This window comes from Equus caballus, chromosome 13 (assembly GCF_041296265.1).
Source record: "Equus caballus isolate H_3958 breed thoroughbred chromosome 13, TB-T2T, whole genome shotgun sequence".
In the NCBI taxonomy this organism is placed as follows: Eukaryota; Metazoa; Chordata; class Mammalia; order Perissodactyla; family Equidae; genus Equus; species Equus caballus.
Genome location: NC_091696.1, coordinates 10,080,371 through 10,106,120, shown reverse-complemented (window position 1 = coordinate 10,106,120; position 25,750 = coordinate 10,080,371). Strand labels below are relative to the sequence as shown.

The following is a 25,750-nucleotide window of genomic DNA, read 5'->3' as shown; positions in this document are numbered from 1 at the left end:
GGGGACGGAGAAGGGGGGCGAGGGGTGCTGGTGAGCGTGGGCGGCAGAGGGGGCGTCGTGGCAGAGGTGGTGGTGCCACCGGGCGTGGTTTCTGTATGTAGGCTGGCGGGGGATGAAGGGACCGCGTGCGTGGGGGCCGCCGAGGGGCTGGAGGCAGCGAGCGTGGAGGTGAGGTGGGTGGCGGCGGCCAAGGCACCGGTGGTCGGCGCGGAGGTGGGGGTGATGGTGGCCGGTGGTGTGGTCGGGTGGCCTGTACTGACCGCTGAGGACGGGGCGAGGACTGTGGATGCCTGCGCGGTGTGGGAGGTCGGCGGAGGCGGGCTTCCTGCCGACGTGGTGGCGCTGGCTGTGGAGTAGAGGGTGGAGGAAGAGGCCCCGGGCGGGCTGTGTGGTGTTGCAGGGGCGGGCGTGGTGCCCATGCTCGTGGGAGCGGCCGTGGCTGTGTGTGGAGTGGAGGCCGTGGGGGCCGGGGCCGTGACGGAGGGGGCCGGGCTGGAAGTGTCAGCGGGAGCGGTGCTCTCAGAGGTGCTGGCCGGGCTGACAGTGCCAGGGCCAGGGGCAGAGGCAGAGGCAGAGGCAGAGGCAGAGGCAGGGGTGGACGTGGCGTGGGTGGCAGGCAGCGTGGTAAGCGGGGCGGAAGGAGGGGGAGCGAGGGTGGCCAAAGTGGAGACGGGTCCCGTGGCCGGGGGAGGCGGAGAGGACACAAGCGGGGCGGTGGGTGGCGCGAAGGTGCTGGAGGTCACCGGAGGAGGCGAGGTGGGGGACGGTGGGGAGGAGACGGCATTGGTGTTGGTGGGAGCGAGGGAGGACGTGACGGGGGCAGGAGCAGTGAGGGCTGTCGTGAGAGCCTCTGGAGGCAGGGCGGGGGTAGGAGGCAGTGTGGTTCTCCAGGTGGATGGGGCGTGAGAGGTGGTGTCGGTCGGGCTGCCTGTGTGCGTGGTGGCTGCGGTGGAGGAGGGTGGTCCCGTGGCGGGGGTGGAGGTCGGGTAGGCATGGGTGGGAGTGGGTGGCGGGGTGGATCCCGCGGTTGTGCGCCGGGTGAGGGTGCTGCTTGCAGGCGGGGTGCTGCCCTCTGGGTGCGTGGTGCCGGGAGAGGAGCCTGCGGACGTGGCCGGAATAGTGGTGGAGGGGGACGGAGAAGGGGGGCGAGGGGTGCTGGTGAGCGTGGGCGGCAGAGGGGGCGTCGTGGCAGAGGTGGTGGTGCCACCGGGCGTGGTTTCTGTATGTAGGCTGGCGGGGGATGAAGGGACCGCGTGCGTGGGGGCCGCCGAGGGGCTGGAGGCAGCGAGTGTGGAGGTGAGGTGGGTGGCGGCGGCCAAGGCACCGGTGGTCGGCGCGGAGGTGGGGGTGATGGTGGCCGGTGGTGTGGTCGGGTGGCCTGTACTGACCGCTGAGGACGGGGCGAGGACTGTGGATGCCTGCGCGGTGTGGGAGGTCGGCGGAGGCGGGCTTCCTGCCGATGTGGTGGCGCTGGCTGTGGAGTAGAGGGTGGAGGAAGAGGCCCCGGGCGGGCTGTGTGGTGTTGCAGGGGCGGGCGTGGTGCCCATGCTCGTGGGAGCGGCCGTGGCTGTGTGTGGAGTGGAGGCCGTGGGGGCCGGGGCCGTGACGGAGGGGGCCGGGCTGGAAGTGTCAGCGGGAGCGGTGCTCTCAGAGGTGCTGGCCGGGCTGACAGTGCCAGGGCCAGGGGCAGAGGCAGAGGCAGAGGCAGAGGCAGAGGCAGGGGTGGACGTGGCGTGGGTGGCAGGCAGCGTGGTAAGCGGGGCGGAAGGAGGGGGAGCGAGGGTGGCCAAAGTGGAGACGGGTCCCGTGGCCGGGGGAGGCGGAGAGGACACAAGCGGGGCGGTGGGTGGCGCGAAGGTGCTGGAGGTCACCGGAGGAGGCGAGGTGGGGGACGGTGGGGAGGAGACGGCATTGGTGTTGGTGGGAGCGAGGGAGGACGTGACGGGGGCAGGAGCAGTGAGGGCTGTCGTGAGAGCCTCTGGAGGCAGGGCGGGGGTAGGAGGCAGTGTGGTTCTCCAGGTGGATGGGGCGTGAGAGGTGGTGTCGGTCGGGCTGCCTGTGTGCGTGGTGGCTGCGGTGGAGGAGGGTGGTCCCGTGGCGGGGGTGGAGGTCGGGTAGGCATGGGTGGGAGTGGGTGGCGGGGTGGATCCCGCGGTTGTGCGCCGGGTGAGGGTGCTGCTTGCAGGCGGGGTGCTGCCCTCTGGGTGCGTGGTGCCGGGAGAGGAGCCTGCGGACGTGGCCGGAATAGTGGTGGAGGGGGACGGAGAAGGGGGGCGAGGGGTGCTGGTGAGCGTGGGCGGCAGAGGGGGCGTCGTGGCAGAGGTGGTGGTGCCACCGGGCGTGGTTTCTGTATGTAGGCTGGCGGGGGATGAAGGGACCGCGTGCGTGGGGGCCGCCGAGGGGCTGGAGGCAGCGAGCGTGGAGGTGAGGTGGGTGGCGGCGGCCAAGGCACCGGTGGTCGGCGCGGAGGTGGGGGTGATGGTGGCCGGTGGTGTGGTCGGGTGGCCTGTACTGACCGCTGAGGACGGGGCGAGGACTGTGGATGCCTGCGCGGTGTGGGAGGTCGGCGGAGGCGGGCTTCCTGCCGATGTGGTGGCGCTGGCTGTGGAGTAGAGGGTGGAGGAAGAGGCCCCGGGCGGGCTGTGTGGTGTTGCAGGGGCGGGCGTGGTGCCCATGCTCGTGGGAGCGGCCGTGGCTGTGTGTGGAGTGGAGGCCGTGGGGGCCGGGGCCGTGACGGAGGGGGCCGGGCTGGAGGTGTCAGCGGGAGCGGTGCTCTCAGAGGTGCTGGCCGGGCTGACAGTGCCAGGGCCAAGGGCAGAGGCAGAGGCAGAGGCAGAGGCAGAGGCAGGGGTGGACGTGGCGTGGGTGGCAGGCAGCGTGGTAAGCGGGGCGGAAGGAGGGGGAGCGAGGGTGGCCAAAGTGGAGACGGGTCCCGTGGCCGGGGGAGGCGGAGAGGACACAAGCGGGGCGGTGGGTGGCGCGAAGGTGCTGGAGGTCACCGGAGGAGGCGAGGTGGGGGACGGTGGGGAGGAGACGGCATTGGTGTTGGTGGGAGCGAGGGAGGACGTGACGGGGGCAGGAGCAGTGAGGGCTGTCGTGAGAGCCTCTGGAGGCAGGGCGGGGGTAGGAGGCAGTGTGGTTCTCCAGGTGGATGGGGCGTGAGAGGTGGTGTCGGTCGGGCTGCCTGTGTGCGTGGTGGCTGCGGTGGAGGAGGGTGGTCCCGTGGCGGGGGTGGAGGTCGGGTAGGCATGGGTGGGAGTGGGTGGCGGGGTGGATCCCGCGGTTGTGCGCCGGGTGAGGGTGCTGCTTGCAGGCGGGGTGCTGCCCTCTGGGTGCGTGGTGCCGGGAGAGGAGCCTGCGGACGTGGCCGGAATAGTGGTGGAGGGGGACGGAGAAGGGGGTCGAGGGGTGCTGGTGAGCGTGGGCGGCAGAGGGGGCGTCGTGGCAGAGGTGGTGGTGCCACCGGGCGTGGTTTCTGTATGTAGGCTGGCGGGGGATGAAGGGACCGCGTGCGTGGGGGCCGCCGAGGGGCTGGAGGCAGCGAGTGTGGAGGTGAGGTGGGTGGCGGCGGCCAAGGCACCGGTGGTCGGCGCGGAGGTGGGGGTGATGGTGGCCGGTGGTGTGGTCGGGTGGCCTGTACTGACCGCTGAGGACGGGGCGAGGACTGTGGATGCCTGCGCGGTGTGGGAGGTCGGCGGAGGCGGGCTTCCTGCCGATGTGGTGGCGCTGGCTGTGGAGTAGAGGGTGGAGGAAGAGGCCCCGGGCGGGCTGTGTGGTGTTGCAGGGGCGGGCGTGGTGCCCATGCTCGTGGGAGCGGCCGTGGCTGTGTGTGGAGTGGAGGCCGTGGGGGCCGGGGCCGTGACGGAGGGGGCCGGGCTGGAAGTGTCAGCGGGAGCGGTGCTCTCAGAGGTGCTGGCCGGGCTGACAGTGCCAGGGCCAGGGGCAGAGGCAGAGGCAGAGGCAGAGGCAGAGGCAGGGGTGGACGTGGCGTGGGTGGCAGGCAGCGTGGTAAGCGGGGCGGAAGGAGGGGGAGCGAGGGTGGCCAAAGTGGAGACGGGTCCCGTGGCCGGGGGAGGCGGAGAGGACACAAGCGGGGCGGTGGGTGGCGCGAAGGTGCTGGAGGTCACCGGAGGAGGCGAGGTGGGGGACGGTGGGGAGGAGACGGCATTGGTGTTGGTGGGAGCGAGGGAGGACGTGACGGGGGCAGGAGCAGTGAGGGCTGTCGTGAGAGCCTCTGGAGGCAGGGCGGGGGTAGGAGGCAGTGTGGTTCTCCAGGTGGATGGGGCGTGAGAGGTGGTGTCGGTCGGGCTGCCTGTGTGCGTGGTGGCTGCGGTGGAGGAGGGTGGTCCCGTGGCGGGGGTGGAGGTCGGGTAGGCATGGGTGGGAGTGGGTGGCGGGGTGGATCCCGCGGTTGTGCGCCGGGTGAGGGTGCTGCTTGCAGGCGGGGTGCTGCCCTCTGGGTGCGTGGTGCCGGGAGAGGAGCCTGCGGACGTGGCCGGAATAGTGGTGGAGGGGGACGGAGAAGGGGGGCGAGGGGTGCTGGTGAGCGTGGGCGGCAGAGGGGGCGTCGTGGCAGAGGTGGTGGTGCCACCGGGCGTGGTTTCTGTATGTAGGCTGGCGGGGGATGAAGGGACCGCGTGCGTGGGGGCCGCCGAGGGGCTGGAGGCAGCGAGTGTGGAGGTGAGGTGGGTGGCGGCGGCCAAGGCACCGGTGGTCGGCGCGGAGGTGGGGGTGATGGTGGCCGGTGGTGTGGTCGGGTGGCCTGTACTGACCGCTGAGGACGGGGCGAGGACTGTGGATGCCTGCGCGGTGTGGGAGGTCGGCGGAGGCGGGCTTCCTGCCGATGTGGTGGCGCTGGCTGTGGAGTAGAGGGTGGAGGAAGAGGCCCCGGGCGGGCTGTGTGGTGTTGCAGGGGCGGGCGTGGTGCCCATGCTCGTGGGAGCGGCCGTGGCTGTGTGTGGAGTGGAGGCCGTGGGGGCCGGGGCCGTGACGGAGGGGGCCGGGCTGGAAGTGTCAGCGGGAGCGGTGCTCTCAGAGGTGCTGGCCGGGCTGACAGTGCCAGGGCCAGGGGCAGAGGCAGAGGCAGAGGCAGAGGCAGAGGCAGGGGTGGACGTGGCGTGGGTGGCAGGCAGCGTGGTAAGCGGGGCGGAAGGAGGGGGAGCGAGGGTGGCCAAAGTGGAGACGGGTCCCGTGGCCGGGGGAGGCGGAGAGGACACAAGCGGGGCGGTGGGTGGCGCGAAGGTGCTGGAGGTCACCGGAGGAGGCGAGGTGGGGGACGGTGGGGAGGAGACGGCATTGGTGTTGGTGGGAGCGAGGGAGGACGTGACGGGGGCAGGAGCAGTGAGGGCTGTCGTGAGAGCCTCTGGAGGCAGGGCGGGGGTAGGAGGCAGTGTGGTTCTCCAGGTGGATGGGGCGTGAGAGGTGGTGTCGGTCGGGCTGCCTGTGTGCGTGGTGGCTGCGGTGGAGGAGGGTGGTCCCGTGGCGGGGGTGGAGGTCGGGTAGGCATGGGTGGGAGTGGGTGGCGGGGTGGATCCCGCGGTTGTGCGCCGGGTGAGGGTGCTGCTTGCAGGCGGGGTGCTGCCCTCTGGGTGCGTGGTGCCGGGAGAGGAGCCTGCGGACGTGGCCGGAATAGTGGTGGAGGGGGACGGAGAAGGGGGGCGAGGGGTGCTGGTGAGCGTGGGCGGCAGAGGGGGCGTCGTGGCAGAGGTGGTGGTGCCACCGGGCGTGGTTTCTGTATGTAGGCTGGCGGGGGATGAAGGGACCGCGTGCGTGGGGGCCGCCGAGGGGCTGGAGGCAGCGAGTGTGGAGGTGAGGTGGGTGGCGGCGGCCAAGGCACCGGTGGTCGGCGCGGAGGTGGGGGTGATGGTGGCCGGTGGTGTGGTCGGGTGGCCTGTACTGACCGCTGAGGACGGGGCGAGGACTGTGGATGCCTGCGCGGTGTGGGAGGTTGGCGGAGGCGGGCTTCCTGCCGATGTGGTGGCGCTGGCTGTGGAGTAGAGGGTGGAGGAAGAGGCCCCGGGCGGGCTGTGTGGTGTTGCAGGGGCGGGCGTGGTGCCCATGCTCGTGGGAGCGGCCGTGGCTGTGTGTGGAGTGGAGGCCGTGGGGGCCGGGGCCGTGACGGAGGGGGCCGGGCTGGAAGTGTCAGCGGGAGCGGTGCTCTCAGAGGTGCTGGCCGGGCTGACAGTGCCAGGGCCAGGGGCAGAGGCAGAGGCAGAGGCAGAGGCAGAGGCAGGGGTGGACGTGGCGTGGGTGGCAGGCAGCGTGGTAAGCGGGGCGGAAGGAGGGGGAGCGAGGGTGGCCAAAGTGGAGACGGGTCCCGTGGCCGGGGGAGGCGGAGAGGACACAAGCGGGGCGGTGGGTGGCGCGAAGGTGCTGGAGGTCACCGGAGGAGGCGAGGTGGGGGACGGTGGGGAGGAGACGGCATTGGTGTTGGTGGGAGCGAGGGAGGACGTGACGGGGGCAGGAGCAGTGAGGGCTGTCGTGAGAGCCTCTGGAGGCAGGGCGGGGGTAGGAGGCAGTGTGGTTCTCCAGGTGGATGGGGCGTGAGAGGTGGTGTCGGTCGGGCTGCCTGTGTGCGTGGTGGCTGCGGTGGAGGAGGGTGGTCCCGTGGCGGGGGTGGAGGTCGGGTAGGCATGGGTGGGAGTGGGTGGCGGGGTGGATCCCGCGGTTGTGCGCCGGGTGAGGGTGCTGCTTGCAGGCGGGGTGCTGCCCTCTGGGTGCGTGGTGCCGGGAGAGGAGCCTGCGGACGTGGCCGGAATAGTGGTGGAGGGGGACGGAGAAGGGGGGCGAGGGGTGCTGGTGAGCGTGGGCGGCAGAGGGGGCGTCGTGGCAGAGGTGGTGGTGCCACCGGGCGTGGTTTCTGTATGTAGGCTGGCGGGGGATGAAGGGACCGCGTGCGTGGGGGCCGCCGAGGGGCTGGAGGCAGCGAGTGTGGAGGTGAGGTGGGTGGCGGCGGCCAAGGCACCGGTGGTCGGCGCGGAGGTGGGGGTGATGGTGGCCGGTGGTGTGGTCGGGTGGCCTGTACTGACCGCTGAGGACGGGGCGAGGACTGTGGATGCCTGCGCGGTGTGGGAGGTCGGCGGAGGCGGGCTTCCTGCCGATGTGGTGGCGCTGGCTGTGGAGTAGAGGGTGGAGGAAGAGGCCCCGGGCGGGCTGTGTGGTGTTGCAGGGGCGGGCGTGGTGCCCATGCTCGTGGGAGCGGCCGTGGCTGTGTGTGGAGTGGAGGCCGTGGGGGCCGGGGCCGTGACGGAGGGGGCCGGGCTGGAAGTGTCAGCGGGAGCGGTGCTCTCAGAGGTGCTGGCCGGGCTGACAGTGCCAGGGCCAGGGGCAGAGGCAGAGGCAGAGGCAGAGGCAGAGGCAGGGGTGGACGTGGCGTGGGTGGCAGGCAGCGTGGTAAGCGGGGCGGAAGGAGGGGGAGCGAGGGTGGCCAAAGTGGAGACGGGTCCCGTGGCCGGGGGAGGCGGAGAGGACACAAGCGGGGCGGTGGGTGGCGCGAAGGTGCTGGAGGTCACCGGAGGAGGCGAGGTGGGGGACGGTGGGGAGGAGACGGCATTGGTGTTGGTGGGAGCGAGGGAGGACGTGACGGGGGCAGGAGCAGTGAGGGCTGTCGTGAGAGCCTCTGGAGGCAGGGCGGGGGTAGGAGGCAGTGTGGTTCTCCAGGTGGATGGGGCGTGAGAGGTGGTGTCGGTCGGGCTGCCTGTGTGCGTGGTGGCTGCGGTGGAGGAGGGTGGTCCCGTGGCGGGGGTGGAGGTCGGGTAGGCATGGGTGGGAGTGGGTGGCGGGGTGGATCCCGCGGTTGTGCGCCGGGTGAGGGTGCTGCTTGCAGGCGGGGTGCTGCCCTCTGGGTGCGTGGTGCCGGGAGAGGAGCCTGCGGACGTGGCCGGAATAGTGGTGGAGGGGGACGGAGAAGGGGGGCGAGGGGTGCTGGTGAGCGTGGGCGGCAGAGGGGGCGTCGTGGCAGAGGTGGTGGTGCCACCGGGCGTGGTTTCTGTATGTAGGCTGGCGGGGGATGAAGGGACCGCGTGCGTGGGGGCCGCCGAGGGGCTGGAGGCAGCGAGTGTGGAGGTGAGGTGGGTGGCGGCGGCCAAGGCACCGGTGGTCGGCGCGGAGGTGGGGGTGATGGTGGCCGGTGGTGTGGTCGGGTGGCCTGTACTGACCGCTGAGGACGGGGCGAGGACTGTGGATGCCTGCGCGGTGTGGGAGGTCGGCGGAGGCGGGCTTCCTGCCGATGTGGTGGCGCTGGCTGTGGAGTAGAGGGTGGAGGAAGAGGCCCCGGGCGGGCTGTGTGGTGTTGCAGGGGCGGGCGTGGTGCCCATGCTCGTGGGAGCGGCCGTGGCTGTGTGTGGAGTGGAGGCCGTGGGGGCCGGGGCCGTGACGGAGGGGGCCGGGCTGGAAGTGTCAGCGGGAGCGGTGCTCTCAGAGGTGCTGGCCGGGCTGACAGTGCCAGGGCCAGGGGCAGAGGCAGAGGCAGAGGCAGAGGCAGAGGCAGGGGTGGACGTGGCGTGGGTGGCAGGCAGCGTGGTAAGCGGGGCGGAAGGAGGGGGAGCGAGGGTGGCCAAAGTGGAGACGGGTCCCGTGGCCGGGGGAGGCGGAGAGGACACAAGCGGGGCGGTGGGTGGCGCGAAGGTGCTGGAGGTCACCGGAGGAGGCGAGGTGGGGGACGGTGGGGAGGAGACGGCATTGGTGTTGGTGGGAGCGAGGGAGGACGTGACGGGGGCAGGAGCAGTGAGGGCTGTCGTGAGAGCCTCTGGAGGCAGGGCGGGGGTAGGAGGCAGTGTGGTTCTCCAGGTGGATGGGGCGTGAGAGGTGGTGTCGGTCGGGCTGCCTGTGTGCGTGGTGGCTGCGGTGGAGGAGGGTGGTCCCGTGGCGGGGGTGGAGGTCGGGTAGGCATGGGTGGGAGTGGGTGGCGGGGTGGATCCCGCGGTTGTGCGCCGGGTGAGGGTGCTGCTTGCAGGCGGGGTGCTGCCCTCTGGGTGCGTGGTGCCGGGAGAGGAGCCTGCGGACGTGGCCGGAATAGTGGTGGAGGGGGACGGAGAAGGGGGGCGAGGGGTGCTGGTGAGCGTGGGCGGCAGAGGGGGCGTCGTGGCAGAGGTGGTGGTGCCACCGGGCGTGGTTTCTGTATGTAGGCTGGCGGGGGATGAAGGGACCGCGTGCGTGGGGGCCGCCGAGGGGCTGGAGGCAGCGAGCGTGGAGGTGAGGTGGGTGGCGGCGGCCAAGGCACCGGTGGTCGGCGCGGAGGTGGGGGTGATGGTGGCCGGTGGTGTGGTCGGGTGGCCTGTACTGACCGCTGAGGACGGGGCGAGGACTGTGGATGCCTGCGCGGTGTGGGAGGTCGGCGGAGGCGGGCTTCCTGCCGACGTGGTGGCGCTGGCTGTGGAGTAGAGGGTGGAGGAAGAGGCCCCGGGCGGGCTGTGTGGTGTTGCAGGGGCGGGCGTGGTGCCCATGCTCGTGGGAGCGGCCGTGGCTGTGTGTGGAGTGGAGGCCGTGGGGGCCGGGGCCGTGACGGAGGGGGCCGGGCTGGAAGTGTCAGCGGGAGCGGTGCTCTCAGAGGTGCTGGCCGGGCTGACAGTGCCAGGGCCAGGGGCAGAGGCAGAGGCAGAGGCAGAGGCAGAGGCAGGGGTGGACGTGGCGTGGGTGGCAGGCAGCGTGGTAAGCGGGGCGGAAGGAGGGGGAGCGAGGGTGGCCAAAGTGGAGACGGGTCCCGTGGCCGGGGGAGGCGGAGAGGACACAAGCGGGGCGGTGGGTGGCGCGAAGGTGCTGGAGGTCACCGGAGGAGGCGAGGTGGGGGACGGTGGGGAGGAGACGGCATTGGTGTTGGTGGGAGCGAGGGAGGACGTGACGGGGGCAGGAGCAGTGAGGGCTGTCGTGAGAGCCTCTGGAGGCAGGGCGGGGGTAGGAGGCAGTGTGGTTCTCCAGGTGGATGGGGCGTGAGAGGTGGTGTCGGTCGGGCTGCCTGTGTGCGTGGTGGCTGCGGTGGAGGAGGGTGGTCCCGTGGCGGGGGTGGAGGTCGGGTAGGCATGGGTGGGAGTGGGTGGCGGGGTGGATCCCGCGGTTGTGCGCCGGGTGAGGGTGCTGCTTGCAGGCGGGGTGCTGCCCTCTGGGTGCGTGGTGCCGGGAGAGGAGCCTGCGGACGTGGCCGGAATAGTGGTGGAGGGGGACGGAGAAGGGGGGCGAGGGGTGCTGGTGAGCGTGGGCGGCAGAGGGGGCGTCGTGGCAGAGGTGGTGGTGCCACCGGGCGTGGTTTCTGTATGTAGGCTGGCGGGGGATGAAGGGACCGCGTGCGTGGGGGCCGCCGAGGGGCTGGAGGCAGCGAGTGTGGAGGTGAGGTGGGTGGCGGCGGCCAAGGCACCGGTGGTCGGCGCGGAGGTGGGGGTGATGGTGGCCGGTGGTGTGGTCGGGTGGCCTGTACTGACCGCTGAGGACGGGGCGAGGACTGTGGATGCCTGCGCGGTGTGGGAGGTCGGCGGAGGCGGGCTTCCTGCCGATGTGGTGGCGCTGGCTGTGGAGTAGAGGGTGGAGGAAGAGGCCCCGGGCGGGCTGTGTGGTGTTGCAGGGGCGGGCGTGGTGCCCATGCTCGTGGGAGCGGCCGTGGCTGTGTGTGGAGTGGAGGCCGTGGGGGCCGGGGCCGTGACGGAGGGGGCCGGGCTGGAAGTGTCAGCGGGAGCGGTGCTCTCAGAGGTGCTGGCCGGGCTGACAGTGCCAGGGCCAGGGGCAGAGGCAGAGGCAGAGGCAGAGGCAGAGGCAGGGGTGGACGTGGCGTGGGTGGCAGGCAGCGTGGTAAGCGGGGCGGAAGGAGGGGGAGCGAGGGTGGCCAAAGTGGAGACGGGTCCCGTGGCCGGGGGAGGCGGAGAGGACACAAGCGGGGCGGTGGGTGGCGCGAAGGTGCTGGAGGTCACCGGAGGAGGCGAGGTGGGGGACGGTGGGGAGGAGACGGCATTGGTGTTGGTGGGAGCGAGGGAGGACGTGACGGGGGCAGGAGCAGTGAGGGCTGTCGTGAGAGCCTCTGGAGGCAGGGCGGGGGTAGGAGGCAGTGTGGTTCTCCAGGTGGATGGGGCGTGAGAGGTGGTGTCGGTCGGGCTGCCTGTGTGCGTGGTGGCTGCGGTGGAGGAGGGTGGTCCCGTGGCGGGGGTGGAGGTCGGGTAGGCATGGGCGGGAGTGGGTGGCGGGGTGGATCCCGCGGTTGTGCGCCGGGTGAGGGTGCTGCTTGCAGGCGGGGTGCTGCCCTCTGGGTGCGTGGTGCCGGGAGAGGAGCCTGCGGACGTGGCCGGAATAGTGGTGGAGGGGGACGGAGAAGGGGGGCGAGGGGTGCTGGTGAGCGTGGGCGGCAGAGGGGGCGTCGTGGCAGAGGTGGTGGTGCCACCGGGCGTGGTTTCTGTATGTAGGCTGGCGGGGGATGAAGGGACCGCGTGCGTGGGGGCCGCCGAGGGGCTGGAGGCAGCGAGTGTGGAGGTGAGGTGGGTGGCGGCGGCCAAGGCACCGGTGGTCGGCGCGGAGGTGGGGGTGATGGTGGCCGGTGGTGTGGTCGGGTGGCCTGTACTGACCGCTGAGGACGGGGCGAGGACTGTGGATGCCTGCGCGGTGTGGGAGGTCGGCGGAGGCGGGCTTCCTGCCGATGTGGTGGCGCTGGCTGTGGAGTAGAGGGTGGAGGAAGAGGCCCCGGGCGGGCTGTGTGGTGTTGCAGGGGCGGGCGTGGTGCCCATGCTCGTGGGAGCGGCCGTGGCTGTGTGTGGAGTGGAGGCCGTGGGGGCCGGGGCCGTGACGGAGGGGGCCGGGCTGGAAGTGTCAGCGGGAGCGGTGCTCTCAGAGGTGCTGGCCGGGCTGACAGTGCCAGGGCCAGGGGCAGAGGCAGAGGCAGGGGTGGACGTGGCGTGGGTGGCAGGCAGCGTGGTAAGCGGGGCGGAAGGAGGGGGAGCGAGGGTGGCCAAAGTGGAGACGGGTCCCGTGGCCGGGGGAGGCGGAGAGGACACAAGCGGGGCGGTGGGTGGCGCGAAGGTGCTGGAGGTCACCGGAGGAGGCGAGGTGGGGGACGGTGGGGAGGAGACGGCATTGGTGTTGGTGGGAGCGAGGGAGGACGTGACGGGGGCAGGAGCAGTGAGGGCTGTCGTGAGAGCCTCTGGAGGCAGGGCGGGGGTAGGAGGCAGTGTGGTTCTCCAGGTGGATGGGGCGTGAGAGGTGGTGTCGGTCGGGCTGCCTGTGTGCGTGGTGGCTGCGGTGGAGGAGGGTGGTCCCGTGGCGGGGGTGGAGGTCGGGTAGGCATGGGTGGGAGTGGGTGGCGGGGTGGATCCCGCGGTTGTGCGCCGGGTGAGGGTGCTGCTTGCAGGCGGGGTGCTGCCCTCTGGGTGCGTGGTGCCGGGAGAGGAGCCTGCGGACGTGGCCGGAATAGTGGTGGAGGGGGACGGAGAAGGGGGGCGAGGGGTGCTGGTGAGCGTGGGCGGCAGAGGGGGCGTCGTGGCAGAGGTGGTGGTGCCACCGGGCGTGGTTTCTGTATGTAGGCTGGCGGGGGATGAAGGGACCGCGTGCGTGGGGGCCGCCGAGGGGCTGGAGGCAGCGAGTGTGGAGGTGAGGTGGGTGGCGGCGGCCAAGGCACCGGTGGTCGGCGCGGAGGTGGGGGTGATGGTGGCCGGTGGTGTGGTCGGGTGGCCTGTACTGACCGCTGAGGACGGGGCGAGGACTGTGGATGCCTGCGCGGTGTGGGAGGTCGGCGGAGGCGGGCTTCCTGCCGATGTGGTGGCGCTGGCTGTGGAGTAGAGGGTGGAGGAAGAGGCCCCGGGCGGGCTGTGTGGTGTTGCAGGGGCGGGCGTGGTGCCCATGCTCGTGGGAGCGGCCGTGGCTGTGTGTGGAGTGGAGGCCGTGGGGGCCGGGGCCGTGACGGAGGGGGCCGGGCTGGAAGTGTCAGCGGGAGCGGTGCTCTCAGAGGTGCTGGCCGGGCTGACAGTGCCAGGGCCAGGGGCAGAGGCAGAGGCAGAGGCAGAGGCAGAGGCAGGGGTGGACGTGGCGTGGGTGGCAGGCAGCGTGGTAAGCGGGGCGGAAGGAGGGGGAGCGAGGGTGGCCAAAGTGGAGACGGGTCCCGTGGCCGGGGGAGGCGGAGAGGACACAAGCGGGGCGGTGGGTGGCGCGAAGGTGCTGGAGGTCACCGGAGGAGGCGAGGTGGGGGACGGTGGGGAGGAGACGGCATTGGTGTTGGTGGGAGCGAGGGAGGACGTGACGGGGGCAGGAGCAGTGAGGGCTGTCGTGAGAGCCTCTGGAGGCAGGGCGGGGGTAGGAGGCAGTGTGGTTCTCCAGGTGGATGGGGCGTGAGAGGTGGTGTCGGTCGGGCTGCCTGTGTGCGTGGTGGCTGCGGTGGAGGAGGGTGGTCCCGTGGCGGGGGTGGAGGTCGGGTAGGCATGGGCGGGAGTGGGTGGCGGGGTGGATCCCGCGGTTGTGCGCCGGGTGAGGGTGCTGCTTGCAGGCGGGGTGCTGCCCTCTGGGTGCGTGGTGCCGGGAGAGGAGCCTGCGGACGTGGCCGGAATAGTGGTGGAGGGGGACGGAGAAGGGGGGCGAGGGGTGCTGGTGAGCGTGGGCGGCAGAGGGGGCGTCGTGGCAGAGGTGGTGGTGCCACCGGGCGTGGTTTCTGTATGTAGGCTGGCGGGGGATGAAGGGACCGCGTGCGTGGGGGCCGCCGAGGGGCTGGAGGCAGCGAGTGTGGAGGTGAGGTGGGTGGCGGCGGCCAAGGCACCGGTGGTCGGCGCGGAGGTGGGGGTGATGGTGGCCGGTGGTGTGGTCGGGTGGCCTGTACTGACCGCTGAGGACGGGGCGAGGACTGTGGATGCCTGCGCGGTGTGGGAGGTCGGCGGAGGCGGGCTTCCTGCCGATGTGGTGGCGCTGGCTGTGGAGTAGAGGGTGGAGGAAGAGGCCCCGGGCGGGCTGTGTGGTGTTGCAGGGGCGGGCGTGGTGCCCATGCTCGTGGGAGCGGCCGTGGCTGTGTGTGGAGTGGAGGCCGTGGGGGCCGGGGCCGTGACGGAGGGGGCCGGGCTGGAAGTGTCAGCGGGAGCGGTGCTCTCAGAGGTGCTGGCCGGGCTGACAGTGCCAGGGCCAGGGGCAGAGGCAGAGGCAGGGGTGGACGTGGCGTGGGTGGCAGGCAGCGTGGTAAGCGGGGCGGAAGGAGGGGGAGCGAGGGTGGCCAAAGTGGAGACGGGTCCCGTGGCCGGGGGAGGCGGAGAGGACACAAGCGGGGCGGTGGGTGGCGCGAAGGTGCTGGAGGTCACCGGAGGAGGCGAGGTGGGGGACGGTGGGGAGGAGACGGCATTGGTGTTGGTGGGAGCGAGGGAGGACGTGACGGGGGCAGGAGCAGTGAGGGCTGTCGTGAGAGCCTCTGGAGGCAGGGCGGGGGTAGGAGGCAGTGTGGTTCTCCAGGTGGATGGGGCGTGAGAGGTGGTGTCGGTCGGGCTGCCTGTGTGCGTGGTGGCTGCGGTGGAGGAGGGTGGTCCCGTGGCGGGGGTGGAGGTCGGGTAGGCATGGGTGGGAGTGGGTGGCGGGGTGGATCCCGCGGTTGTGCGCCGGGTGAGGGTGCTGCTTGCAGGCGGGGTGCTGCCCTCTGGGTGCGTGGTGCCGGGAGAGGAGCCTGCGGACGTGGCCGGAATAGTGGTGGAGGGGGACGGAGAAGGGGGGCGAGGGGTGCTGGTGAGCGTGGGCGGCAGAGGGGGCGTCGTGGCAGAGGTGGTGGTGCCACCGGGCGTGGTTTCTGTATGTAGGCTGGCGGGGGATGAAGGGACCGCGTGCGTGGGGGCCGCCGAGGGGCTGGAGGCAGCGAGTGTGGAGGTGAGGTGGGTGGCGGCGGCCAAGGCACCGGTGGTCGGCGCGGAGGTGGGGGTGATGGTGGCCGGTGGTGTGGTCGGGTGGCCTGTACTGACCGCTGAGGACGGGGCGAGGACTGTGGATGCCTGCGCGGTGTGGGAGGTCGGCGGAGGCGGGCTTCCTGCCGATGTGGTGGCGCTGGCTGTGGAGTAGAGGGTGGAGGAAGAGGCCCCGGGCGGGCTGTGTGGTGTTGCAGGGGCGGGCGTGGTGCCCATGCTCGTGGGAGCGGCCGTGGCTGTGTGTGGAGTGGAGGCCGTGGGGGCCGGGGCCGTGACGGAGGGGGCCGGGCTGGAAGTGTCAGCGGGAGCGGTGCTCTCAGAGGTGCTGGCCGGGCTGACAGTGCCAGGGCCAGGGGCAGAGGCAGAGGCAGAGGCAGAGGCAGGGGTGGACGTGGCGTGGGTGGCAGGCAGCGTGGTAAGCGGGGCGGAAGGAGGGGGAGCGAGGGTGGCCAAAGTGGAGACGGGTCCCGTGGCCGGGGGAGGCGGAGAGGACACAAGCGGGGCGGTGGGTGGCGCGAAGGTGCTGGAGGTCACCGGAGGAGGCGAGGTGGGGGACGGTGGGGAGGAGACGGCATTGGTGTTGGTGGGAGCGAGGGAGGACGTGACGGGGGCAGGAGCAGTGAGGGCTGTCGTGAGAGCCTCTGGAGGCAGGGCGGGGGTAGGAGGCAGTGTGGTTCTCCAGGTGGATGGGGCGTGAGAGGTGGTGTCGGTCGGGCTGCCTGTGTGCGTGGTGGCTGCGGTGGAGGAGGGTGGTCCCGTGGCGGGGGTGGAGGTCGGGTAGGCATGGGTGGGAGTGGGTGGCGGGGTGGATCCCGCGGTTGTGCGCCGGGTGAGGGTGCTGCTTGCAGGCGGGGTGCTGCCCTCTGGGTGCGTGGTGCCGGGAGAGGAGCCTGCGGACGTGGCCGGAATAGTGGTGGAGGGGGACGGAGAAGGGGGGCGAGGGGTGCTGGTGAGCGTGGGCGGCAGAGGGGGCGTCGTGGCAGAGGTGGTGGTGCCACCGGGCGTGGTTTCTGTATGTAGGCTGGCGGGGGATGAAGGGACCGCGTGCGTGGGGGCCGCCGAGGGGCTGGAGGCAGCGAGTGTGGAGGTGAGGTGGGTGGCGGCGGCCAAGGCACCGGTGGTCGGCGCGGAGGTGGGGGTGATGGTGGCCGGTGGTGTGGTCGGGTGGCCTGTACTGACCGCTGAGGACGGGGCGAGGACTGTGGATGCCTGCGCGGTGTGGGAGGTCGGCGGAGGCGGGCTTCCTGCCGATGTGGTGGCGCTGGCTGTGGAGTAGAGGGTGGAGGAAGAGGCCCCGGGCGGGCTGTGTGGTGTTGCAGGGGCGGGCGTGGTGCCCATGCTCGTGGGAGCGGCCGTGGCTGTGTGTGGAGTGGAGGCCGTGGGGGCCGGGGCCGTGACGGAGGGGGCCGGGCTGGAAGTGTCAGCGGGAGCGGTGCTCTCAGAGGTGCTGGCCGGGCTGACAGTGCCAGGGCCAGGGGCAGAGGCAGAGGCAGAGGCAGAGGCAGAGGCAGGGGTGGACGTGGCGTGGGTGGCAGGCAGCGTGGTAAGCGGGGCGGAAGGAGGGGGAGCGAGGGTGGCCAAAGTGGAGACGGGTCCCGTGGCCGGGGGAGGCGGAGAGGACACAAGCGGGGCGGTGGGTGGCGCGAAGGTGCTGGAGGTCACCGGAGGAGGCGAGGTGGGGGACGGTGGGGAGGAGACGGCATTGGTGTTGGTGGGAGCGAGGGAGGACGTGACGGGGGCAGGAGCAGTGAGGGCTGTCGTGAGAGCCTCTGGAGGCAGGGCGGGGGTAGGAGGCAGTGTGGTTCTCCAGGTGGATGGGGCGTGAGAGGTGGTGTCGGTCGGGCTGCCTGTGTGCGTGGTGGCTGCGGTGGAGGAGGGTGGTCCCGTGGCGGGGGTGGAGGTCGGGTAGGCATGGGCGGGAGTGGGTGGCGGGGTGGATCCCGCGGTTGTGCGCCGGGTGAGGGTGCTGCTTGCAGGCGGGGTGCTGCCCTCTGGGTGCGTGGTGCCGGGAGAGGAGCCTGCGGACGTGGCCGGAATAGTGGTGGAGGGGGACGGAGAAGGGGGGCGAGGGGTGCTGGTGAGCGTGGGCGGCAGAGGGGGCGTCGTGGCAGAGGTGGTGGTGCCACCGGGCGTGGTTTCTGTATGTAGGCTGGCGGGGGATGAAGGGACCGCGTGCGTGGGGGCCGCCGAGGGGCTGGAGGCAGCGAGTGTGGAGGTGAGGTGGGTGGCGGCGGCCAAGGCACCGGTGGTCGGCGCGGAGGTGGGGGTGATGGTGGCCGGTGGTGTGGTCGGGTGGCCTGTACTGACCGCTGAGGACGGGGCGAGGACTGTGGATGCCTGCGCGGTGTGGGAGGTCGGCGGAGGCGGGCTTCCTGCCGATGTGGTGGCGCTGGCTGTGGAGTAGAGGGTGGAGGAAGAGGCCCCGGGCGGGCTGTGTGGTGTTGCAGGGGCGGGCGTGGTGCCCATGCTCGTGGGAGCGGCCGTGGCTGTGTGTGGAGTGGAGGCCGTGGGGGCCGGGGCCGTGACGGAGGGGGCCGGGCTGGAAGTGTCAGCGGGAGCGGTGCTCTCAGAGGTGCTGGCCGGGCTGACAGTGCCAGGGCCAGGGGCAGAGGCAGAGGCAGGGGTGGACGTGGCGTGGGTGGCAGGCAGCGTGGTAAGCGGGGCGGAAGGAGGGGGAGCGAGGGTGGCCAAAGTGGAGACGGGTCCCGTGGCCGGGGGAGGCGGAGAGGACACAAGCGGGGCGGTGGGTGGCGCGAAGGTGCTGGAGGTCACCGGAGGAGGCGAGGTGGGGGACGGTGGGGAGGAGACGGCATTGGTGTTGGTGGGAGCGAGGGAGGACGTGACGGGGGCAGGAGCAGTGAGGGCTGTCGTGAGAGCCTCTGGAGGCAGGGCGGGGGTAGGAGGCAGTGTGGTTCTCCAGGTGGATGGGGCGTGAGAGGTGGTGTCGGTCGGGCTGCCTGTGTGCGTGGTGGCTGCGGTGGAGGAGGGTGGTCCCGTGGCGGGGGTGGAGGTCGGGTAGGCATGGGCGGGAGTGGGTGGCGGGGTGGATCCCGCGGTTGTGCGCCGGGTGAGGGTGCTGCTTGCAGGCGGGGTGCTGCCCTCTGGGTGCGTGGTGCCGGGAGAGGAGCCTGCGGACGTGGCCGGAATAGTGGTGGAGGGGGACGGAGAAGGGGGGCGAGGGGTGCTGGTGAGCGTGGGCGGCAGAGGGGGCGTCGTGGCAGAGGTGGTGGTGCCACCGGGCGTGGTTTCTGTATGTAGGCTGGCGGGGGATGAAGGGACCGCGTGCGTGGGGGCCGCCGAGGGGCTGGAGGCAGCGAGTGTGGAGGTGAGGTGGGTGGCGGCGGCCAAGGCACCGGTGGTCGGCGCGGAGGTGGGGGTGATGGTGGCCGGTGGTGTGGTCGGGTGGCCTGTACTGACCGCTGAGGACGGGGCGAGGACTGTGGATGCCTGCGCGGTGTGGGAGGTCGGCGGAGGCGGGCTTCCTGCCGATGTGGTGGCGCTGGCTGTGGAGTAGAGGGTGGAGGAAGAGGCCCCGGGCGGGCTGTGTGGTGTTGCAGGGGCGGGCGTGGTGCCCATGCTCGTGGGAGCGGCCGTGGCTGTGTGTGGAGTGGAGGCCGTGGGGGCCGGGGCCGTGACGGAGGGGGCCGGGCTGGAAGTGTCAGCGGGAGCGGTGCTCTCAGAGGTGCTGGCCGGGCTGACAGTGCCAGGGCCAGGGGCAGAGGCAGAGGCAGAGGCAGAGGCAGAGGCAGGGGTGGACGTGGCGTGGGTGGCAGGCAGCGTGGTAAGCGGGGCGGAAGGAGGGGGAGCGAGGGTGGCCAAAGTGGAGACGGGTCCCGTGGCCGGGGGAGGCGGAGAGGACACAAGCGGGGCGGTGGGTGGCGCGAAGGTGCTGGAGGTCACCGGAGGAGGCGAGGTGGGGGACGGTGGGGAGGAGACGGCATTGGTGTTGGTGGGAGCGAGGGAGGACGTGACGGGGGCAGGAGCAGTGAGGGCTGTCGTGAGAGCCTCTGGAGGCAGGGCGGGGGTAGGAGGCAGTGTGGTTCTCCAGGTGGATGGGGCGTGAGAGGTGGTGTCGGTCGGGCTGCCTGTGTGCGTGGTGGCTGCGGTGGAGGAGGGTGGTCCCGTGGCGGGGGTGGAGGTCGGGTAGGCATGGGTGGGAGTGGGTGGCGGGGTGGATCCCGCGGTTGTGCGCCGGGTGAGGGTGCTGCTTGCAGGCGGGGTGCTGCCCTCTGGGTGCGTGGTGCCGGGAGAGGAGCCTGCGGACGTGGCCGGAATAGTGGTGGAGGGGGACGGAGAAGGGGGGCGAGGGGTGCTGGTGAGCGTGGGCGGCAGAGGGGGCGTCGTGGCAGAGGTGGTGGTGCCACCGGGCGTGGTTTCTGTATGTAGGCTGGCGGGGGATGAAGGGACCGCGTGCGTGGGGGCCGCCGAGGGGCTGGAGGCAGCGAGTGTGGAGGTGAGGTGGGTGGCGGCGGCCAAGGCACCGGTGGTCGGCGCGGAGGTGGGGGTGATGGTGGCCGGTGGTGTGGTCGGGTGGCCTGTACTGACCGCTGAGGACGGGGCGAGGACTGTGGATGCCTGCGCGGTGTGGGAGGTCGGCGGAGGCGGGCTTCCTGCCGATGTGGTGGCGCTGGCTGTGGAGTAGAGGGTGGAGGAAGAGGCCCCGGGCGGGCTGTGTGGTGTTGCAGGGGCGGGCGTGGTGCCCATGCTCGTGGGAGCGGCCGTGGCTGTGTGTGGAGTGGAGGCCGTGGGGGCCGGGGCCGTGACGGAGGGGGCCGGGCTGGAAGTGTCAGCGGGAGCGGTGCTCTCAGAGGTGCTGGCCGGGCTGACAGTGCCAGGGCCAGGGGCAGAGGCAGAGGCAGAGGCAGAGGCAGGGGTGGACGTGGCGTGGGTGGCAGGCAGCGTGGTAAGCGGGGCGGAAGGAGGGGGAGCGAGGGTGGCCAAAGTGGAGACGGGTCCCGTGGCCGGGGGAGGCGGAGAGGACACAAGCGGGGCGGTGGGTGGCGCGAAGGTGCTGGAGGTCACCGGAGGAGGCGAGGTGGGGGACGGTGGGGAGGAGACGGCATTGGTGTTGGTGGGAGCGAGGGAGGACGTGACGGGGGCAGGAGCAGTGAGGGCTGTCGTGAGAGCCTCTGGAGGCAGGGCGGGGGTAGGAGGCAGTGTGGTTCTCCAGGTGGATGGGGCGTGAGAGGTGGTGTCGGTCGGGCTGCCTGTGTGCGTGGTGGCTGCGGTGGAGGAGGGTGGTCCCGTGGCGGGGGTGGAGGTCGGGTAGGCATGGGCGGGAGTGGGTGGCGGGGTGGATCCCGCGGTTGTGCGCCGGGTGAGGGTGCTGCTTGCAGGCGGGGTGCTGCCCTCTGGGTGCGTGGTGCCGGGAGAGGAGCCTGCGGACGTGGCCGGAATAGTGGTGGAGGGGGACGGAGAAGGGGGGCGAGGGGTGCTGGTGAGCGTGGGCGGCAGAGGGGGCGTCGTGGCAGAGGTGGTGGTGCCACCGGGCGTGGTTTCTGTATGTAGGCTGGCGGGGGATGAAGGGACCGCGTGCGTGGGGGCCGCCGAGGGGCTGGAGGCAGCGAGTGTGGAGGTGAGGTGGGTGGCGGCGGCCAAGGCACCGGTGGTCGGCGCGGAGGTGGGGGTGATGGTGGCCGGTGGTGTGGTCGGGTGGCCTGTACTGACCGCTGAGGACGGGGCGAGGACTGTGGATGCCTGCGCGGTGTGGGAGGTCGGCGGAGGCGGGCTTCCTGCCGATGTGGTGGCGCTGGCTGTGGAGTAGAGGGTGGAGGAAGAGGCCCCGGGCGGGCTGTGTGGTGTTGCAGGGGCGGGCGTGGTGCCCATGCTCGTGGGAGCGGCCGTGGCTGTGTGTGGAGTGGAGGCCGTGGGGGCCGGGGCCGTGACGGAGGGGGCCGGGCTGGAAGTGTCAGCGGGAGCGGTGCTCTCAGAGGTGCTGGCCGGGCTGACAGTGCCAGGGCCAGGGGCAGAGGCAGAGGCAGAGGCAGAGGCAGGGGTGGACGTGGCGTGGGTGGCAGGCAGCGTGGTAAGCGGGGCGGAAGGAGGGGGAGCGAGGGTGGCCAAAGTGGAGACGGGTCCCGTGGCCGGGGGAGGCGGAGAGGACACAAGCGGGGCGGTGGGTGGCGCGAAGGTGCTGGAGGTCACCGGAGGAGGCGAGGTGGGGGACGGTGGGGAGGAGACGGCATTGGTGTTGGTGGGAGCGAGGGAGGACGTGACGGGGGCAGGAGCAGTGAGGGCTGTCGTGAGAGCCTCTGGAGGCAGGGCGGGGGTAGGAGGCAGTGTGGTTCTCCAGGTGGATGGGGCGTGAGAGGTGGTGTCGGTCGGGCTGCCTGTGTGCGTGGTGGCTGCGGTGGAGGAGGGTGGTCCCGTGGCGGGGGTGGAGGTCGGGTAGGCATGGGTGGGAGTGGGTGGCGGGGTGGATCCCGCGGTTGTGCGCCGGGTGAGGGTGCTGCTTGCAGGCGGGGTGCTGCCCTCTGGGTGCGTGGTGCCGGGAGAGGAGCCTGCGGACGTGGCCGGAATAGTGGTGGAGGGGGACGGAGAAGGGGGGCGAGGGGTGCTGGTGAGCGTGGGCGGCAGAGGGGGCGTCGTGGCAGAGGTGGTGGTGCCACCGGGCGTGGTTTCTGTATGTAGGCTGGCGGGGGATGAAGGGACCGCGTGCGTGGGGGCCGCCGAGGGGCTGGAGGCAGCAAGTGTGGATGTGACTTTGCTGGTTGCGTAGGTGTTTGGAGATTGCAGCAATGTTTCAGAAATGGGTTTCAGGTAAAGGGATGTGGTCAGATTCATAGGTTTGTTTTCCATCCTCCTGGGAGCGGGCAAAGTGATTTTGTGTGTGATGACTGGCCACGCTCCTGTACCTTTCGAATGTGAGGATCTGCTCAGGGTAGTGTTGGGTACTCCTCCTTTGGGTAAAAGGTCAGTAGAGTTGGCTGTGGCCATGGGCAAAGTTCCTGTAGTGGTGGTAGGAGACAGGAATTCATTTCTAGGTCGCGTTGTCTCCATAATAGCACAAAGGTTTTTCACACCCCGTAGAACACCACCAAGCTTACTCCCACCCCATTTTCCAGATACGTATCACAAAAGGTAGGAAGTTCCGTCACTTATTCCCCATCACGGGCAGTTTGGTTTTGGGGCCTTTCACATTCTGAAGGCCAACATCTGTCCACTCCTCGACGCACTCCACTGTCTCTCAAAGGGGAGTGGGGGTGCCTCGGTCCCTTGCGCACCTTGTCTGAGTGACCGACCTTCCAGCCCCAGGATGGCCTGGGCTGAGCATGTGGGTTCAGCTGAGGCTCTTGCCTCCTCCGCTGGCCACCCCATCCCTTGCTTCTGGCACACGTGCTCTTCCCTTCCCCAGCTCCCTGCCCTCTCCTCCACCAGCTGCCCAAAGTCGTTGCTCTACTGGCTCTCTGCCCACACCCTTTGGCCCACCTCTGCCCCTCTCCCTCTGACCCTTGCTGTCTGGGCTGACGCTCCTCATTGACGAGAGAACCCAGCTAAGGCCGGGCTGGGGTGGGGACACATCATGGACCCCAGGAGACCAGGGGTCAGACTGGGGAAGCCGGCATAGAGAACAGCAAAGTGGAAAACAGAGATTGAAGCCCAGACTCTACTGAGACTGGGAACAAGGAGAGAGGACCACAGTGACAGGCTGAGGGACAGGACAGACAAGGAAACTTCCAGAAAGTGGTGCCTCGGAAGGCAGGCATGAATCCCATAAGGTTTATCAATATTAATAATAAAAATAGACATATTTTCTATCACCTACTCTGTTTCATCCACAGGGTTATTAGTTTACAGATAGACATCTGTTGCTCTGTAGACATATTACAGATGGTAAGAGTGAGGGTCAGAGATCTCTGAAAGTGGGGAGGGAGTGGCCGGGATGACTCGGGAGCCACAGCGGTTGTAAGCAGGGAGCCCCGACACCTCCTGCCCACTCAGTGTCAGCCTCCTCCTCACCTGGACCCAGCACCTCTTCCCTCTGAGAGCTGGGGTTTCACTTCTCAGCCAGGGTGGGGGTGTTATGGAGGTGGAGGGGCGGAGATTATGAAGATGACTGGGCAAGAGCCCTTGGAGCCAGGAGGTGGCCCTGGAGGCAAGTGAGAGGGTGTGGACCGTGGGCCTCTGGGTTTGGAAGGTCTAGGATTGGGGGTCAGGAGCAGACACGGAGGCAGAGGGAAGGCGAGTGAAGAGGAATTGCAGGGTTTCCAAGGGGCAGGAGAGAGAAGGCCTGGGAACCCACACCCACTGGGTGGTCTCAGATCCACCCTTTCGGACTAATCCAGATCTCCCCACCCCGGCCCTGCCAATGACAGCTGTACCCAGAAACGTGACCGGCTGGGGGCTGGGAGACAGGGCAGAGCTGGAGGAGGGGGCACCAGGACCAAAGGCAAAGAGGCCCCAGGGAGAAGAGGTCGCCCCAGAGGCAGAGGCTGGGACTCTCAGGAGGGCAGCACTGGTGGAAATAAAGGGAGAAACAGAATCCAGGGTGGAGGGAGCACCGAGGCTGGAGGAAGTGGGACAGCAGAAGAGGAGGGAGTCTCAGAAAACTGAACCAAAGTGGGAAGAGCACTCTTCCAGAAAGAGGGTTCACCCACTGTCCTGATGCGAGAGAGCCAACGCCTGCAACCTGCTGGGTGCTGGGCGGAGAGCGGGACCAGCTGGACCCAGCTTCCCTCTCCTCCCCCACGTCACTTCTCTGTGCACACAGAGGTCTGAGAGACCCCTCCTCAGTCTCCCCTTAGGCCTCGGAGCCACCCCCGACACTCCTGCCCTGGAACATCAGGAGGGTCTCTCCAGCTCTCCGTGTACCTCACCCCCTCACCTCTGGTCCCAGGAGAGGCTGTGAGCATCCAGAGGAGGCCGAGGAGCCCGAGCAGCTGCATGGGCCTGGTACAGTGGTGGCTGAGAGCCGAGCAGACGTCAGCACAGGGGACAGCAGCAGGGAGCCAGCCACGGTGTGCGCAGCAGCACCCAGCCCAAACTGGAAGTCGTGGTTATCTACCCTGCTGGGTGTGGGGGTTACGCACAGCGTCACCTGTGCACCGCCCCACCGCACCCCTTTTCCCCCCTTCTCCCTATGTCTGACTTCATTGGTGTGGGGAGGGAAGACACAGAGAAGGTAGGACAAGCCCAGGGGGTGTCAGATGGAGAGAGCTGCTGGTGGCCCATCCCCCAGCCTGCCTGGCCCACTCGGAGCAGTTTCCAGGACCCTGCCCTTCCCCTCCTCTGCCCCCAACCAAGAGCTAGCAAAACTGGATGGAGGATACACTTGGCCAAGACCTTGGACTCTGAAGTCTGGGGCCACCTCTCACAGCCTCTCCTTCATTTCAATCCCAGCCACAGAGGAGAGAGGTGGAACCTTTCTCTCCTTCACTGCCTCTGCTCTTCCCTCTCTCCATCCTGCCCTTAGCACAGCTCTGGGGCTGTGACCCCATATCAAAGCCGTGGGAGCAATGCTTTCTGGAAGAATTCAATCAGAAGTCATTTTAATATCTGAGGATTTGGGCCAGGTCCCAGAAAAGAAAAATATGGATGGTCAATGGAAACAATCAATTGAATGACTAGCTTTGACCCAGCAGATTAGCAACTATTAGGACATTTGAATCCTTCCAGTGTTGGGAAAGGTGTGAAGAATAAACACTCCTTATCCAGCTGGTGGGAGTGTAAGTGGGTTGGGCTTTAAAAAGGCAATTTGGTGGCATCTATTAAAATTTTAAATACACTCTCAAGGACGCAGTAATTCCACTGTTCCATCTCTGTGTTCAAGAAGCACTTCAAGGAGGCATTCATGAGGATGTTAACTGCCGTCCAGTTTATTGCAATTCCAATAGAGTTTGAAACAACCCAAATAACTGTTAATAGGAAACTAGAATGACTATGGAAAAATCACCCTATAGGCTACCATGCTCAAATCAAAATGGTACCATGGTGGAAAGACTTTCAGAATGTCTTATTGAAGGAAATCAGTAGACACAGTTTTGTTAAAGCCCACAACATATACATTTCCTGTAAATACACACACACAGACACACACAGACACACATATGCAAGTGCATTCAAAATTTGGAAAGAGGCTCACCTACCCCAACAACAGGGGTAAGGATAGCTCAGAGACGCACAGGAATGATGGTCAGGGAACTTGAGCTCTATCTGTAGTTTTTACTTTTTACTTTGACGAAGATTCTGTCCTTGACCAAACTCTAGCCAGGCTCCTCTGAGCCCTCTTCTCAAACAGGCCTCAACCTTGGTCTATAAAGACTTGAACAAACACTAACAAGGTTTCTAACAGCTCAAAACCGCACCTCCAGGATGACCACAGCCCCCCTTAAAGTGCCTGCCTGAGAAAACTCAAGGGTGCAAGAGAACTCACTGTCTGTTCCAGCAACACATGAAGATGGGGCCCATCTCCCAGCCTCTGTGGAGGGATGGGAACCTAATTTTGATAAGTGCCACTTAGCAAGCCCAGATGGGTTTCACACCAAAACCCCTCCTCTTTTTGTAATTTTTCACCTCCCTGACTCTCCTGAGCCCCTGCTCGCCCCCCTCCCTCCTCCCTCACTCTCCATTTAAAATGCCCAGTCACCTCTGTGCAAATCCAAGTGGCCTTCAGTTCACACTGGACTCTTTTCCCTACTGTAATAGTATCTTACTGATTAAAATTTGTTCTTACCACATTAACAAGTGTCTTTCTTGGTTTATCTTTAACAACTTGGAGAATATATTATGCGTTTGGAGGTAATTAAAAAATAACTCAGAGGAGGATTCTGGGAATCTGGCCCAGTAGGACACACCAGGAGTCCATCCTCCCACCCAGACAACAATTGCACTGGCGGAATCTGTCTACTGTAACAGTTTCAGGGTCTAAGAGTCTGTTGAAGGCTTGCAACTTCCAGTGGAAGACCTGGATGGTAAACTGC

The 25,750-nt window shown here is 68.9% G+C and overlaps 1 protein-coding gene across 1 annotated transcript in view; it reads right to left on the bottom strand.

Moving 5' to 3' along the window:
- LOC100630790 (mucin-3B) overlaps positions 1-25,750 on the bottom strand; it is a 97,078-nt gene that overhangs the window by 29,312 nt on the left and 42,016 nt on the right. Inside the window, exon 3 of the mRNA XM_070232571.1 lies at positions 80-21,507. Within this exon, the coding sequence (XP_070088672.1) occupies positions 80-21,507 (21,428 nt within the window). The remainder of the gene's footprint in view (positions 1-79; positions 21,508-25,750) is intronic.